The sequence below is a fragment of the Sciurus carolinensis genome, chromosome 2 (genome assembly GCF_902686445.1).
Source record: "Sciurus carolinensis chromosome 2, mSciCar1.2, whole genome shotgun sequence".
Taxonomy (NCBI): Eukaryota; Metazoa; Chordata; class Mammalia; order Rodentia; family Sciuridae; genus Sciurus; species Sciurus carolinensis.
In genome coordinates this window covers 91,041,966-91,058,904 of record NC_062214.1, presented here as the reverse complement: position 1 = coordinate 91,058,904, position 16,939 = coordinate 91,041,966, and the positions used below count along the sequence as shown (strand labels likewise).

Sequence of the window (16,939 nt, the reverse complement as noted above, 5' to 3'; positions counted from 1 at the left end):
ATATAATCAATTAGGTTGAAGAGATAATAAGCAAAGAAGTGGCAAAGGCTTACTCGTGAAGGACAAGAGAGAGGATAAAGAAAGCTTCATGGATAAAAAAATGTGATTTCAGAGAGTGGGAATGAAAGATAGGCATGGTTATAATATGAAGGGAAGAAATGAGTGGAGAAGGAGACAGAATACAGAAAGAGACAATGGAATAATTAATAGAGTAAGGTCCCACAGAAGACCTTGCATCCAGACACAGGTAATAGGATATTCACTTATGCTATCTAAAAACATCTTTTGAAAAAAATCACTTACCTGTGATTTTATTTCTTGTTCTTTTTCCTTTATCTGAATAGCATGTTTAGCCTGAGCAATGGGAGTCTCCCACATACAATCCGATAGAAGGGAAAATAGGCGTTCAACAACCTGTTTTATTGAGGGAAAAAGCATGATGAAATTTATAAAGGGTAATTTTAAGTATTTTTAGAAAAGATATATCATGTAACTATAATATTAAGTCACATCTAGTTTCATTATACCAATGTCTAGCAGCTATTTTTGGTGGTTGTAAGTTAAATATATATTTTTAGAAAGATCACTGACACACTAGAAAGTAGGTTCTATAGCATTATGTATGGACCTCTGATAAGGCTATACAACCTCACACATTTCTCCCTCTAACGGCCCAATCTAGTAAAAAATTCCACAGACTGTCCTTTCCTTTTGATGTTGAAAGTATTCCTAATCCCTCTACTTCTCACACCCCATAACTTAATTTCTCTTTTTCCTCCTTAAAAGTGAAATAACAGAGAAAGCAATGTTAAAAGTGAAAGTTATGCTACTGAAGAAATGACAAATTTATATAACTAGAAAGGCTATATACAAGAGTTTAGCTTTTTGGTGAATAATGTTGAAGACATGTAAAATATCTTCCATTAACTTTAAAAAATAGAAACCTGGGCCATTTGGTCATCTTCTACACCAGATTCACAAGCTGGTAGCACAGCTTCAAGAACATGAAGTGCAAGGAGCCTTGTTCTTAAATTACCAACGAGAGGAATACCTGGAGGAAAAAAAGATGTTTGCTTATTATCAATGTGACTTAAATTCAAAAATTAAAATGAACTCCTTTTAAAAAAACCCAGGGCTGCAAGCATTTATAAGTGGAATGAACTTCACTTAAACCTGTCAGCACATGAATTCTGAACCCACACTACACCCATTAATGCAAATAAATATCATATTTATGCTTCAATATATGTATATGTATGCATATATATGTGCATGTGCGCATGCGCACACACACACACACACACACACACACACACACACAGAAAAAGCACTATAATAACCACTCATGCTAGGTACTATACTATGCGTTTCACACACTTAACCCCATTAATCCTCACAGGCCCTGAACTTACAGTCCCATTTTAAAGATGAGGAAACAGGATCAGAGAATGTAATAATTTGCCAAATAGAAGTAGAATTTTAAACATGTCTGTGAATCTCTAAAGTCTGTGCTTATTTGTACCCTCACTGCCTCTCCCTAGTTCATGCCTTGACTGTTTCACAGAGATTGCTAGAGTTTATGGGGAGTAAGCAATTTTTACTTTTCTAAAGATAGCCAAAGTACAGATGGAATACTGATACATAAATATATACTTTAAAAAATTCTCATAACTATAATAAAAGCAGTTCAAAATAAATGAATATATGAGTTTTCTTTATGATTTAGGATTTAACAATATAAGTTCTACCTTATTAAAGGAAAAAAAAGCTGTTGTAAGTTAAACTAATTAAGAAAAACTATAGTAAGAATGTAAACATATAAAATAACATATGGTGGGCCATTCATTATATTATGTTTTGGCATATTTTAAACACACTAAGGATAATGAAAAAGTTCTCAAAATGAATAGTGGTGATGGTTGTACAAAATTGTTAATATATTAATGTCACTGAACTGTACATTTAAATGGGCAAAATGGTAAATTTTATATTATGCATATTTTATCACAATTAAAAAACAAATCAGATTAGGAAAGTCAATAATCTATGTAAGCAGACCAGACTTTTAGATTAAAAACTAGGAATTAGGTTTATAGTACAGAACTATCATAGATATCACATATTCAGAAGGCATAATCAAGGCAACTAAAATCACATCATGGTAAGAGAAAATGGACAGATCCAAGAAATGAGATCAGAACCTATATCAAATTACCATATTAAACAGTATGTTTACCACTTATTTTTAGAATGTATTATCATCTGAATAAATAAAATCAAGCTTTCTAGAATAAATCCACAATTTTCTCCAGTGTCACTTTTTATTATTAATTTTCTATCAGTTTTTACACCTGAAATTAGAGCTTTCTTTCAATCAAATGAGAAAGAAAAGCTCTGAAATCAAGGTTGAGTGTCTAATGTTGTCAAAGTCTGGCAATCTCTTAATAAAATATGCATGATACATAAAAATTACTCTTAAAACAGAGGCCAGGGACAGATACCTGAAGAACACTTCTGAGATGCTATATTTAGAAGCACCTCTGTCCACTTTGGAGAAGCCATTTTTGATTGAATTGCTTTTGAAGACACAACTCTTCGAAGAAAAACTAAGAAATCCCCTAGATGAAGCTCGGCTGCATGTTGTTTCCTAACAGCAGCTGAAAAGTGAAGAAACAAATTTATGTTATAACCAAAAGTCATCAGGAAGTAATCTTATCTCACAGAACCTGTATTGGATTGTACTATGTACAAATTTGATTCACAGTCTAGCTTTTCAGTAAGCTAATGATTTTTGAGAATTGAAAGAATAGAATAGGGAGAGGAAAAATAAATAAATAAATAAAGCCAAATGAAACGTCTTTTACATCAGTGTATAAAAAGAATTAGCATGCTAGAATTTGCATATGTACTTGTTTTGCCCATTTTTTAAAAAGTGGTACTCTGAAAAACAATGGTTCCCTACCCAAGTCTATAGTTCTGCTGGATAGAATTTTTTTTTTTTTTAATTGTAAACAAATGGGATTTTTTTTTCTTTTTTTTTTTTTCTTGGATAGAATTTTGAGAATGATGATCTGTGAATTCCCTAAATTTGTATGAAAAAGTTTATATAAGTGTTTGTGTGTGTGTGTGTGTGTGTGTGTGTGTGTATGTGTGTGTGTGTGTGTGTGTGTGTGTGTGTATTGATTAGGAAGAAAGTTTACAAATTTAATTACACTTTCAAAAAAATCCATGATTCCCTTCCCTAAATTAAGAACCACATCTTTAAAAAAAGATTTTCTGTTCTCAAATTCTAGAAAGAAACACATTCCTAGGCCTCAGTCTAGTTTGCCTGAGAGCAAACTCTTATGTACAAGACCTTTCACACAATCTTGCCTTAAACAACCAATCTTCTCAGTTTCTCCACAGCATCAGCACAAGTCTCTCCTTTGTCACCCCTCTCAGTTTCCCTATACCCTAGGCACTTCGAAGTCACACAGAACTATCTTCTCTTCCCGTATCACACCACATCCCCTTACCACACAACACCTTTCACACTTTCTCAGATTGTCAAAGTCTCACACAGAGACAGGATCAGAAGTGTGCCACTGAGGCAGCTGCCCAGAATGACCAACCCCAATGGACAGATAACATGGAAAATTATAACAATATAAAGAGAAGAATATATAAATATGTCATATATACATATACTACATAATATATATATATATATAAAACTTTCAGGAAGATTCTGATATGCTGAATTAAAGAACACACTAATAATTTACTTGTCATAGAGGGGAGACTACTGCCAAGAGGTATGCTATGGTGACAACAGAAGATTAGGAAACTACTTTCATGGGAAGAAACAACCAACTAATAGAAGAAATTTTGTTTTGCTCAGGTAGGTATGTAAGACTATGACAAGATTAAAGTGCTGAGGACAATTACAGGGAAAAAAACTATAAACTTCTTCTCTACATTTCCTCCACATAGCACCCTGCCTCTTTACCCAGATGTTAAGTGAATACTTTTTATATTAGTTTGAAGAATACAAAGTATTAACCTGCCCCGGTTATCCACATATCTCACTCCAAGCTTGTCCCTACACATTCCTTCAAGATCCAGTTCAAAAGCTACCTCTTTTATGAAGAGTTCTCTCTCAGCAGAGGTCCCTGGGAAAATCCCTAGTATGAGGTCTACACCCAGCAAGTATTTCTGGAATAAAACATAAGCCTGGAGACCTTAAATATAAAGCTGGTCAATAAAATCTGATGATATAGTTTGTGTTGCAGTATCAATACTACATTTGAAATGAAGGATATACCATCCTTTTAATATTTTATTTAGAAAGACTGGGGTTTATTAATACCTGGGAAGCCTGCCTCTGAATGCCTAGCCCCTGCTGACTAGAGTCAGTCTTATTCCCAACTGTCTCCATAAATAAGAAAAGATCCAATGGCCTTCTCTCTAGGATAACTGAGAAGAATGAACATGAACTCTGTTACACATGCCAAGATTCAGTCTCAAAAGAACTGTTTCTCTCTTTACTGGACACGAAAGGATCCAGTTTTATGCAGGCCCTATAGGCTGAGAAGTAACTGCATAATCTCTTCCTTGTGCAGGACTCAGCACAGACTGGTGAGAACCTACCTTAAACACCCTTTATCCCTCACTGGATCTCAGGAAAGCAGGTGGTGGCAGGAAAACCTTGCTTTCACTTTCTCATACCTAGTGAGTCTGCCTAAGCTCTTTGTGTAAGTACTGTAACTATATATCAACAGAAAAAAAGGAACTTGACACTGGTTTAGGATTTGAAACTGAAAAGCTAGTCCTTAACCTTTAAATCCTCCTACATTCTGACTTCTGAGATTTAGATACTTCTTTTGAGTATCTTTTAATACACTGTAATTATCTGTTTACATGCTTCTTATCCTGGATAGTACGAGGGCAGGGATAAGTATTTATCATTTTGCATCCCAAAGGTATTTCCTCTTTCTATCCATCCACAAACCAACAACAATATTAAAGATTTCAATAGCATTTTTATTAAATTTATATTATCTGTTATAATATTCCAATATTAATATTAATATCCATTGAGCTTTCACTATGTCTCAGACACTACTTTACATGTATTAAGTTATTTAATCTTTACAGCAATCTTCAGAGAGGTTCTATAAATAACCTTACTTGACAGTGGATAGAATTGGGGCACAGAATGGTTAACCAACTTGCTTCTTCCCTCTGTTCATCTAATCTAAGGACTTTAAGGAAGCCAGGAGCAGTATCACACACCTGTAATCCTAGGTACTCAGGAGGCTGAGGCAGGAAGATCACAAGTTCGCATAGCAAGATCCTGTCTCAAAATAAAATAAGGGCTGGGGCTGTAGCTCCATGGTAGAGCACTTTCCTAGTATGTTTGAGGCCCTGCGTTCAATCCCTAGTACAGCTTAAAAAAAAAAAAGGATTTTAAGGACTCCCAGAGTGGTAATGAGACATGGTAGGTTCACAATCATTTTTGAATAAATGACCAATTTTAGACCTTTATTCCTTTAGTTATATAAATGATGCATTTCATCATTCTGATGATTAAGAGAATAAGTTCTTCTAAAAATAGTGTTTGTGCCAGGCATGGTGGCACACAGCTGTAATCCCAGCAGTTTGGGAGCCTGAGGCAGGAGGATCTTGAGTTCAAAGCCAGCCTCAGCAAAAATGAAGTGCTAAGCAACTCAGTGAGATCCTATCTCTAAATAAAATACAAATATTAGGGCTGGGGATGTGCTTCAGTGGTCAAGTGTCTCCAAGTTCAATCCCCAGTACAAAAAAAAAATAGTGTTTACTATGAAACTATAAGTAAATGATATGTCAGCAATCAAATAAGTTGAAGAATTCTGTTAGTGACTAGAGAAGAGAAAATCTAGGAGGAAAACAATCTCCTCTAATTATAACCCAGGATCCAATATCAAACCCCTAATCCCAAAGGACTACTTAGGCTAAGACTGATGAGAGACAGTGTGTCAGGGTCAAAGGATAAAAAAAATCTGAGTCTACCCCTCCCACCCCCAATCCTGTACCACCTCCCACTAGGCAGTACATAACCTGGGGGAAATTGGTCACTAAAAATCTAGGTACTAGAGTCCTGACAGTCAATGAAAAGCTAAACCTAGTATAAGGGCAGTAGGCTGCAACATCAGAGTGAACAGAGTCTAAGCACAGGAAGTTCAATCAGAAGCTCATCTTAATCAATCATATTTGGAGAGAAAATGGGTTTATAAATGAACAAATAAAAATCCTTTCATTCCCCACAATGGAAGGAAGTCTACATTCTTATCACACACACACAATGAAGATTCAATTAATGCTTGTAAATAATGACAGAGAAAAAGGTTTATAATACCTCTGAAATCTTTCTTCTCAGTTTCTCCACTGGAATCAACTTTTTTTTCTTCTTCTTCACCCTCTTCTCCTTCCCCTTCTCCAAAAGAGGCCATAAGTAGTACACCAGTTTGGGACAACAAGTTCTTCAACTGACTACAGAGTAGATCCAACAAGGATTGAACTACCTTGGGGCTTAGTTTATCAGCATAGGTCCTAAGAGGAATAAAAAGAAAATATAAGTAGTAAGAAGAACACAGAGTGGTAAACACTGTGAAAAATGTAGAAAGACACAGCTCCATATAATACTACCAAGACATTTTAATACTTACCCTGTAGTGATGGCTAGAATTTGGAGCAACCTTGTACTGGCCACTTTCAAAGCTGTGCTAAGCTGGGAAACACCTGTCTTCGGCAACAACTGCAAGGGCTGTCCTAACATGGTGTCTGTGCCACATAACTGTGATAATACATTTAGCAAACCAGTAGAAATTGCCAAAGAAACATCCACTGGTTGATAATGAACACTCAGGGCAAAAACTGTAACTAAAAGGAGACGCTGCTGGGCTTCTAAAAAGAGAGAGAGAGAGAGAGAGAGAGAGAGAGAGAGGGAGGGAGAGAGTTGAGAATTTCCTTTGAAGTAAACAAAGCATTTACTAAAATATTTTTTTTCTAAAATGCAAATAGTAATATAAAATACTACTACATTTTCAAATATTTATTTTTTAATGTCAGCCTACTAATGTTAAACATAAAATACAAACCATGACTACCTACCATACCTCAGGCCAAAATGTACCTTTGCATCTTATAATTGAAAGGGACAGTTACTCACCAATGTGATGCTTATTTGCTTGCAAGGCTCTCTCCAGGGTAGCAGACAACTGTTGATAAATCTTATGCACAGCCACCTGGATTTCAATCTGAATATTTCTCTTAGCTGCTCTGATCCCATCCTGAATTACACATAAAGATTCATGCTTTATATTCACAAAAACACCTTTTTGCATCAAAAAGTAATAACATTTTTTTCCTAGTCTATGCTAGGGCCCTACAGTGGTTTCATATATTTCAGCATATGAAAGGTTTATAATGAATCTAATTTTATTTTTTTAAGAGCAAGTTCTTTATTAAAAAATTTTTTTAGTTGTTGATGGAGCTTTATTTTACTTATTTTATTTATATGTGGTGCTGAGAATTGAACCCAGAGCTTCACACATGCTAGGCAAGCACTCTACCACTGAGCCACAATCCCAGCCCTAAAGCTAATTTTAAATGCTTGCTAATTCTTTTTTCTTGTGGGGGGAAAGAGTACCAAGGATTGAAATCAGGGGCACTTAACCACTGAGCCATACCCCCAGTCCTTTTTATTTTTGCTTAGGTCCATGTTAAGTTGCGGAGGCTGGCCTCAAACTTGTGATCCTCTTGGCTCAGCCTCCTGAGTCACTGGAATTTAGGCATGTGCCACTACAACTGGCAATGCCTGCTAATTCTTGATTCTGTATAATTCTTCTTTCTCACAAAGCAATTTCCCCCTCTAAATATGACATAAAGATAAAATTTTTAAAAAACTATAAAAGGAATCAGGAAAACCAGGTAAAATAATCAAACTAAAATGTAAACTATTGAAATTGAAACCCATCTTCCCAAACTGTAATTCCTAGCTCAACTTAGATCTAGTTCCATCCAATCTGTTAAAGTTTAATGAAACTGAGCTGGCAAAGAACCCCAAAGTATAAGAGTAATATGACTCACCTAATTCCAAACACACTACTTAGGAAATTTAAACCAATGCGATATCTTAAACAGTAATTTACAATATATTTTTAAAATCTCAATCATAAATACCACAAAGTTTCATATTATTAAACTGACTTTATAAAAAGACAGTTAAAATCTGAATACATTATAAAGGATCACCTACCTGATAGTGATGCAAGCGGCCACTCTCCCCTTTGGTTCCTGTGTGTCCAACAGTGCCTAAACCAAAACAACCTGCTAGAAACTGTAATCTCACAGATGTGAGCAGTGTGGACGACTGAAAGCCTGAATTCGACCTGCTTCCTACCAGCGAGATGCTACCTTTTTCCTCCATCCCAGACAACAGAACAAGGATCTGGTGAAGTGCCTCCAAACGAAGCTTGAGGAAAAGAATATATTTTAGAGATCTTCCTTGAATTCATACATAAAAGAATTGTTTGCCAAATACAACATATTATTTAGCACAAAGAAAAGTCTGTGACATTTCCTAGAAATGATATAAAACATTTATTATTACCGTTTTTTTGTTTGTTTGTTTAATCAAGATAGCTCTAAAAACTCTATAAACACACTTCAGTATAAAAGAGACTACAAGATACAATAGCAAGAGTTGTAGATTGGGGTGGTTGGTTGTTTTGGTGCAGGGATTAAACCCAGGAGATATATGTGAAGGTTTCAAAATTATAAGGTAGTATTATTAGAATAAGTAAAGGAGATATTAACAAGGTTACACAGAGTGGCTATTTCCTTAGTCAAGAATTAGAAGTATTTCTGAATGATTTCTCTGTGGTTCTCTTGAACTTCTGCCTCTATCTTTTCTACATTCTACTGGACTGTCTACCACAGTAGCCAATCAGTTCATATTACTTCTTAAAACAAAATTTAAAACTCTATTTTGACATAATTTTAGATTTGCAGAAGAGTTGTAAGAATGGTACACAGAATTCCTGTATATTCTTACCCTTGATCCCCCTATTTCTAATACTCTACATGGTACATTTACCAAAACTTCAAAATTAATATTGGTATAATACTATTAATTAAAGCACAGGCTTTATTTAGATTTCAGTTTCCCCCAAGATTACTTTTCTGTTCCAGGATCCAATCTTGAATACCACATTGTACCTGGTTGTCATATCCTCTTAAAACTCCATTAGTCTGTGACAGTCTTTCCTTATTACCTTATTTTTCATGACCTTGACAGTTTTGAAGTACTATTCCTATATCTTCTAGGATAACCCTAAATTTAGGTTTCCCTCATTTTCCCTTCATGATTAGACTAGAGTTAGGGATTTGGGGCAAGAAAACCACAGAGTTAAAATGTTCTCATTTTATACCAAGGGTACATGAGAGCAATCCGACTTATTTCTGGTGTTAGTAATATTTGGGGAGGGGATGGAGAGTGGGTGCTCTACCACTGAGCTACATCCCCAGTTCTTTTTTGCTTATTTTTAAATTTTTTTATACTGGGGATTGAAGCAAGGGGTGCTTAACCATTGAGCCACATTCCCAGACCTTTTTATTTTTTATCATGAGATAGGTTCTTAATAAGTAGCTTAAAGGCCTCACAAAGTTGCTGAGGCTGACCTCAAACTTGTAATCCTTCTCCCTCAGTCTCCTGAGTCTTAGGGATGATAGGTGTGTGCCACCACATTCGGCTTGGAGATGTTAATCTTGATTACTTAGTTAAGGTGATATATTCCTGGTTGCTGCAATGTAAAGTTATTTTTTTCTCTTTCCAGATTTTTTATTAGAAAAGAATCACTAAATTCAGCCTACCCTCAAGCAGTGAGGTTGGGGGAATTAATCTCTATCTTCTAGAGGAAGGAATATCAAAGAATCTGTGGATAAGTCAAAACCACTTGGCATTTGCAGGTAAGTGGATAGAACTAGAGAATGTCATGCTAAGTGAAATAAGCCAATCCCAAAAAAACAAACACCAAATGTTTTCTCTGATAAGTGGATGCTGATCCATAGTGGGAGGTGGGTGGGGAAGAATGAAGGTATTTTGGATTATGCAGAGGGAAGGAGGAGGGGGGTGGAGCAGTGGGGATGAGAAGGAAGGTAGAATGAGACAGATATTATTACCCTATATACACGTATGAAAAAAATTTTTAATAATATTATCACTGTAAAAAAAAGATAATAAAAAATTTTCAATACCACATGTTACTTTACTAAGATTACTCTGAAATGTTCACATTTTTCCTGTTTCCCAAATGCAACTGATGTGTACTTAGTAAGAATAATTAAAAAAAAAGAATCATGAAAAAAATTTTCAGATATAAAAGAAGTACATAATTATTGCAAAGTCTGTAACTATGCTTACAAGAATATGTAAATAAATTGTACCAAATGGTAATAGTGATTGCTTGATTAAAAAAAAATCACAATAATTAATAAATATTTGTGTGAGGGGGTACTTCGTATCTATGCAAATTTTCTGCATCTCCTTCAAGTTTTCCTCACTAATTTTACCAGTTATCAGTGGGTCTTACCTGTAACAATTATTATGGGGTTCTAATATAAACTAGAGGTCTAGTTTAAATGGGAACAAATGGGTCAAAAATGGAAGCTCTGAGTGGTAGATCCCTATGGTCACGCGCCAATTTCAGCCTAGTTTCTAGGAAATGAGTGAAGACTTCTGATTAGAGTATGTTATTCTAGGAGATGACAACTTAAAAATGTACTTTTGTCCAGTTCAAAGAAAATATCGGTTTTTTTAGTTAAGAAAGGATGCCAAAAGGCTCAGATGAGACATCGGGCATGATGGGGCATGCTTATAATCCCAACAACTTGGGAGGCTGAGGTAAAAGAATCACAAGGTTGAGACCAACCTCAGAAACTTCACAAGACTCTATCTTAAAATAAACAATAAAAAGGGTGGGGATGTAGCTTAGTAGTACAGTGCCTCTAGGTTCAATCCCCAGTACTTTAAAAAAAAAAGTCTCAGGTGAATGAAAGGGACAGGTAGAAACAGAAGAAAAAACTTTGTCCTAAAAGTGGACACTTGGTGGTCCAGGAAGTTTCCAGTCTCTTGTGAGGAGTAAATATCAAAGACTTACTTCTGCCCTTAATTGCTGTTGTTCCATTGCAATGATGGAGGCCTGAGGACTTGTAGACATACTTTCCTCTGGCTCTTTAAAACCTGGGGCATTCCCCACATCTCCACTCACAAAGCTTACAACATTTTCAATCAATGTGTGAACTCCAAAAGACTTAGTAAGGTCAAAATCAGACTCGAAGGAGTAAGAGGAGTTGTACAACCAGTCTCTGCTATGTTTCAGGCGAGCCCAAGAGTCACTCAGGGATTCCAACTGACTATGCATAGGACCTATAAACAAACAACAAACATGCATCAATGGCAATCAAGTAAAGCATACATTCTGAAACTAGATGAGTGTTGAGTGCTGCTACCATACCAACTGGTGAAAAATGGATATACTCATGTTTGAATATTTGCATGCATTAAATGAATCTGAGCAAAATGCTTTGGTAAAAAACAACAAATAAACAAAAACTAGAGCAATGTAAGAAAATAAAGGAAAAGCCCTATTGATGTACCAGTATCTCTAAAAGCGCTTTAGCAACACGCTGCCACAAGAAAAAGAAAGGTAGAAGCTGCTCTCAAAATGCTTAACTTAAAAGGCTCTGCAGTATTAAACCAGATCAGGAACTGTGCACTTAGGACACTGCTGATAAGACCTACTTGAAACAGGATTTCATCTAAGTTAACATTGTCATTGCAATAGTTAAGACTGCACAAAATGTCTCCACATCTGCAATGAAACATTACCAAAAAATGAATACGGAAGGGCAAGTAAACTTAAACAAGGAGATATAAGCATCACCCTTCAGGTTTCATTAATATAAGGGACACTCTCACTGACTATGTTATATGCATATCTACTGCAGGTTGTGAAACTCCTATATAGAGGAAGCAAAGTTTCACAAACAAGAATATGTGAGATTTACTATAACATGATACCTATATAAAAGTACCAAGTGGCATCATAATGGTTGCTAAATATAATACCATTAGTTTTGCCAATGGGCATTTTTAAAGTTAAAATCTTTACATTAGACATCAAAATGTTAATATATTTGAACACAAGAGCAACTAACTCATATGCTAAGATTAGCTTTAAATAAATATGTACAAATGACCAATTCTTAAACGCCTTTGTCTTTAATCTCAGGTATATGAATTTGATTAATTATAATCCTTGGTTCCTTATCTACTCTCATCATTGGTTCATACATGGCCCACTTTCATACTTATATATTTATTTATAATACTTGAGAACATAATAACTAGAAAACTGACAATAAACTGTATTTATCTGTTTCTTCTCCAACTCTTCCTATCTACTCCTAATTTTTTTCACCCTGAGCCTAGGTTCGTCATTCTCTTGCTTTTACTGTTTTGAATTTTATTTTTATGTACTTCTAAGATGAATAGTGTTTACTTTTAGTTGCTTTTTCCTTTCTAAAAAAAAGTATCATTTTATATAATCTTTTTGGCATAATCTTCTCATTCAATATAATATTGCTAACATTCATCCAAATTACTATATGTAGTAAATGTTCATCTCTTTGACTACTATATAATACTATAATATGATATACTATGTTTATTTATTAGGAATTCACTTTAAGGTACCCAGTAAAATATTTATGACAAAAATTATGTTTGTTACAAGACTAGATGGGAAAGTTTAGAAAGATGACTACTTAATCACATTAATGTCCAGAGAGAAAATAAACTAACACAATATTGAATGTACAATATTATTTTTGAATTACTGTATCGGCATCCGTTAACTCTTAGAACTTCAATATCAGACACAGAAAATTCTAAGAGGGAGCTAATATTGTGAAGCAACTATTATATATTATATATATATATATATATATGAGAGATAGCAAAATTACTCAGAATGGAAAAAAATATATGGTTTTACTGCCTTCCATGTTTTAGCAAGAATTATTAAGATTAAAAAATGTTTAATTTTCAGTTTTACTGAACATAAAAAAAAAATCTGAAAAATTGCCCAAATTACATGTGTTGCTAGTCTTTCATATAACATAGAAAGGAATAAAAATACAAACAATAATGTCACAGATGCATAATGTATTAAAATATTTTTAAATAAAGCACAGGCTAATTTTTTAAAAAAATAAATACCCATTTTTTATTTTTTTTAAGCTTCCCAAATTCAAAAGCAATATTTAGCCTTAATTTACAAAGGAAAGTTTTAGGGTGCTAGCACTGAGTTTGTTTTATTAAGTAACAAAATTTCAGAATAAAACATTTTGTTTTATGAGTTAACATTTGAGCTAACATTGAAACCACAGAAGTAAATCACACCTTGAAGATTATCTAGTCCAGTTTTCTCAATCAAGGAAATAGGCTAAAAAGAAACTGATCTTCTGATATCACTAATTTATTAATTCTATGTAAGACTGTCTTTTATATTCCTGGGTGTTTTATATGTTTTAGTGGTACTAGGAATTCAACCTAGGGGTACTCTACCACAAGCTGTGTCCTTTCCCCCTGACTTGTTTTTTGGTTACAGTCTCACTAAGTTGCTTCCTATCCTCAAACTTGAAATCCTCCTCCCTCAGCCTCGTGAGTAGCTTACAGGTATGCACCACTGTGCCTGACTCATGCTCCTATTATTAACCAGCTCACAAATCATGGATCCATGGAAATTCCAATTGCTTAGCTCCATAAAGTTTCAATCAAGCTACCAATAGTGATTTGCTTTTATATATTCCAAAATATTCTATGGAATAGCTAGCTTGCCCAAAACTAAATCTTCTCTGCAACTTAAAGCAGGGATCAGCAAACTTTTTCTGTAAGGGGTCAGACAGTACATATTTTAGGCTTTTTGAGCCACAAGGTCTGTGCTATTCAACTCTGTCCTTGCAATGTGAAAGCAGTCACAGTTAACACATAAACAAATGAGTATATTTATGTCCCTGGTTCACAAAAACAGGTGGAAGGCCAGACTTCGTCTACTAGCTATAGTTTGCAGGCCCTTATTTCAGAGAATGAAATTTATTAGTTGCATGACTAAAGTAAAACTCCATATGAATAAAATATGGGAAGGAACAGGAAAAATACCATACAAAAGCTTTGGGATAAAGAAAATAATTTTTGCCAAAATACTGAATCCGACATTGAAAATACTCTGAAACACAAAAATTTAGAAGTATGGAAATGGGAAAGAATTTTAATCTTTAAAAAAGCATAATAATGTAGTAATTTTGGTTTGTTCTTTATTGTTTTATCTGAATATAGAAAATATTGTTTCTGAAAAGCATATCAAAAGCTTCTACACAATACTTGAGACTAAGCCCAATTCTTACTTAATATTAATTCAGAGTCTATATAAAAATATAAAGTCCAACAAGAAATTTTTTAGATTGTTTACTTGTCCTTACAACTTTGGTTCTTATATGGAATTTTCAAAATGAACATGGCAGAGCTGCAATACATACTTTATAAACCATAAAATATGTAGGCAAGTTAAAAGGGGAAGAAAATTAAACATGCCATCATGTACTTGCTTGAAGATCTTCTTTTTTCTGGGGCTCAACTGGCCAAAAAGGAGTAAATACACTACCACACAAGAATCAGAAGACAAAAGGAGAAATTTGATACAGGAGATAATATTTACATTTGCTCTTCTTTAGATAATCTAATTTGAAATGCATTGCATTTCACCCATAAATGTTTTACCACAAAACACACATGTTGATAAATGTTTCTAGTATTATTTTAGCAATAAAATCTTAACATCATTATATTTATATATTTAAAGACCTAGGGGGGCGGAAATCAAACCATACTTTAGAAGATTTCTAATAAAGTTTCTTAAATTATTACTTTGATATCCCACCATTCTTCATTGCACAGCTTCAGCTTAAATATGAAAACTTATAAATCAAGTATCTGCATAAAGGTATTGTCTTTCTGTGAAGAACCAGCTCAGTTCTGCACAAGAACAGCAAATCTCTTACATATTTATTGGAGTACCAAAATATCAACATAATTTGTCAAATTTTGTCAATTATTTTGATAGGGTTTTATAAAAATTAAATGAATTTATATGTTCAGCGCACTTAGAATAATACCTGGCATACAGAAAGTAGTTTATAAGGCTTTAACAAATATGAATTTACATTGACTCAGAGGTGTTAAGCAGAAGAAATACTACTACACTGCCCTCACTGACCTGAAATTCATGGGCTTCAGGCGATCCTCCTGTCTCAGGTAGCTGGGACTATGGGAACCTGGCCTAGAATTTAGTGCTGATGCCTCTAAAAAGCTGAGCAAGGTAATCAAGCTAAAAATATTTGCTCACATTGCTCTGCCACTTCCTACCACATTTGCTTTCTTGGATGGTAAGCTAGCTGGAGAGGTGAAAAAGGATACAATCATGGTTTAATAACACAAATCTTAGTGTCCCCAATGCCAAATACTGAGATTATGGTCCATATATCCTTTCAAGGAGTTTTTAGAGGTATAAGAGCAGCTGAAAACATTCATATGAGCACTGTCATTGATATACCCATTTAATTTCAGTAAACAAGATATAATTAAACTTTGTCATCTCTCTCCTTTTTATCAGTCTTTTAGTTAAGCTGGGACCACTGAGATTAATAAATGCAAAAGCTATGTGAGGAAAAAATTTTACATTTCTTCCTCTAAATATTGAAAGAATTCTCACTTGGCCAGATATCTGTCCTTCATGACTTAAGTAAGAATCAGAACACCTAACAGTTTGGTCCCAATCAGTTCTCAGACTTATCAGGTTCATTCATCTGCTTAACTGAAGATAGGCATAGTATGGCTTATGATGTCTAATCCATATTCAAAATAAATAAGAAAAAATAAGATAGTTTATTTTACTACCACTTAAAAGAAAAGAAAAAAGAAAAAAAAAAAAACCCACACTGTAGCCAAAGGGCAATCAGTAAATACACAAGATTTTTAAAAATTTCTCTGAAAATACAACATTCTAAATGTATTCTCAATGTTAATTTTTAAAAAGAAAGAAATTCATTATAGGGCTGGTGGGATTGTAGCTCAGTGGTGGAACACTTGCCTAGCATGTATGAGGCACGGGGTTCGATTCTCATCACCACATGTAATAAATAAATAAAATAAAGGTCCATCAACAACAAAAAGAAATTCATTATAATAAGAAAATTACTAACCTTCTTGAAATAGCACTTACACTTTTACCTGTCCCTAGGATCAAAATCATCAGCAAAATTTTTCTGGAGGAGTATTAAAATGGGATGATCACTATAATAAATTGGTATCACACTGTGATACAGTGAAAATAAACAGTTTGCCTCCCTGTTATAACTTCCTAAATGGGTATTGAAGAGGAAAAAAAAAAAAAAAACTTTCTATCAGGTCCTATATTTGCTTTTCTGATTTCAACAAAAAAAAGGCAAATTCCAACAAGTTAACAGGTACTGGTACCACCTTGAGGTTTTTGAAGAAGATGGACTAAACTAAACGAATTAATGAAATTAATGACTTAATTTATTTACATCTATTTAGAGTTATAATGAGGTTACATCTATTTTAGGATAACTGTTTAAAGATGTGAACAGGTAGCAACTCAAGGACAGTAGTTTAAAAATGTTATAGTCCTTCCTCGTAAGTTATCCACATTAAATTATTTAGGCTACTCTTAAAATAAAGATGCTTATTCAAAAGATAATACTTTGCTACATGCTGATACGGTTAACAGGGATTAAATCTCAAATTTATATTTCTATAAGCATCATAAAGATTCAA

General features: G+C 34.1%; 1 protein-coding gene across 5 annotated transcripts in view; it reads right to left on the bottom strand.

The window, feature by feature from the left end:
* Window positions 1–16,939, bottom strand: part of Herc1 (HECT and RLD domain containing E3 ubiquitin protein ligase family member 1) — a 202,647-nt gene that overhangs the window by 70,960 nt on the left and 114,748 nt on the right. For all 5 annotated transcript variants that reach the window (XM_047542544.1, XM_047542548.1, XM_047542545.1 and 2 more), the window contains exons 26-33: window positions 11,181–11,449; window positions 8,279–8,494; window positions 7,190–7,310; window positions 6,687–6,924; window positions 6,377–6,570; window positions 2,502–2,657; window positions 945–1,051; window positions 304–414 (exon numbers count right to left, since the gene is read on the bottom strand). In XM_047542544.1, the coding sequence (XP_047398500.1) occupies window positions 304–414; window positions 945–1,051; window positions 2,502–2,657; window positions 6,377–6,570; window positions 6,687–6,924; window positions 7,190–7,310; window positions 8,279–8,494; window positions 11,181–11,449 (1,412 nt within the window). The remainder of the gene's footprint in view (window positions 1–303; window positions 415–944; window positions 1,052–2,501; window positions 2,658–6,376; window positions 6,571–6,686; window positions 6,925–7,189; window positions 7,311–8,278; window positions 8,495–11,180; window positions 11,450–16,939) is intronic.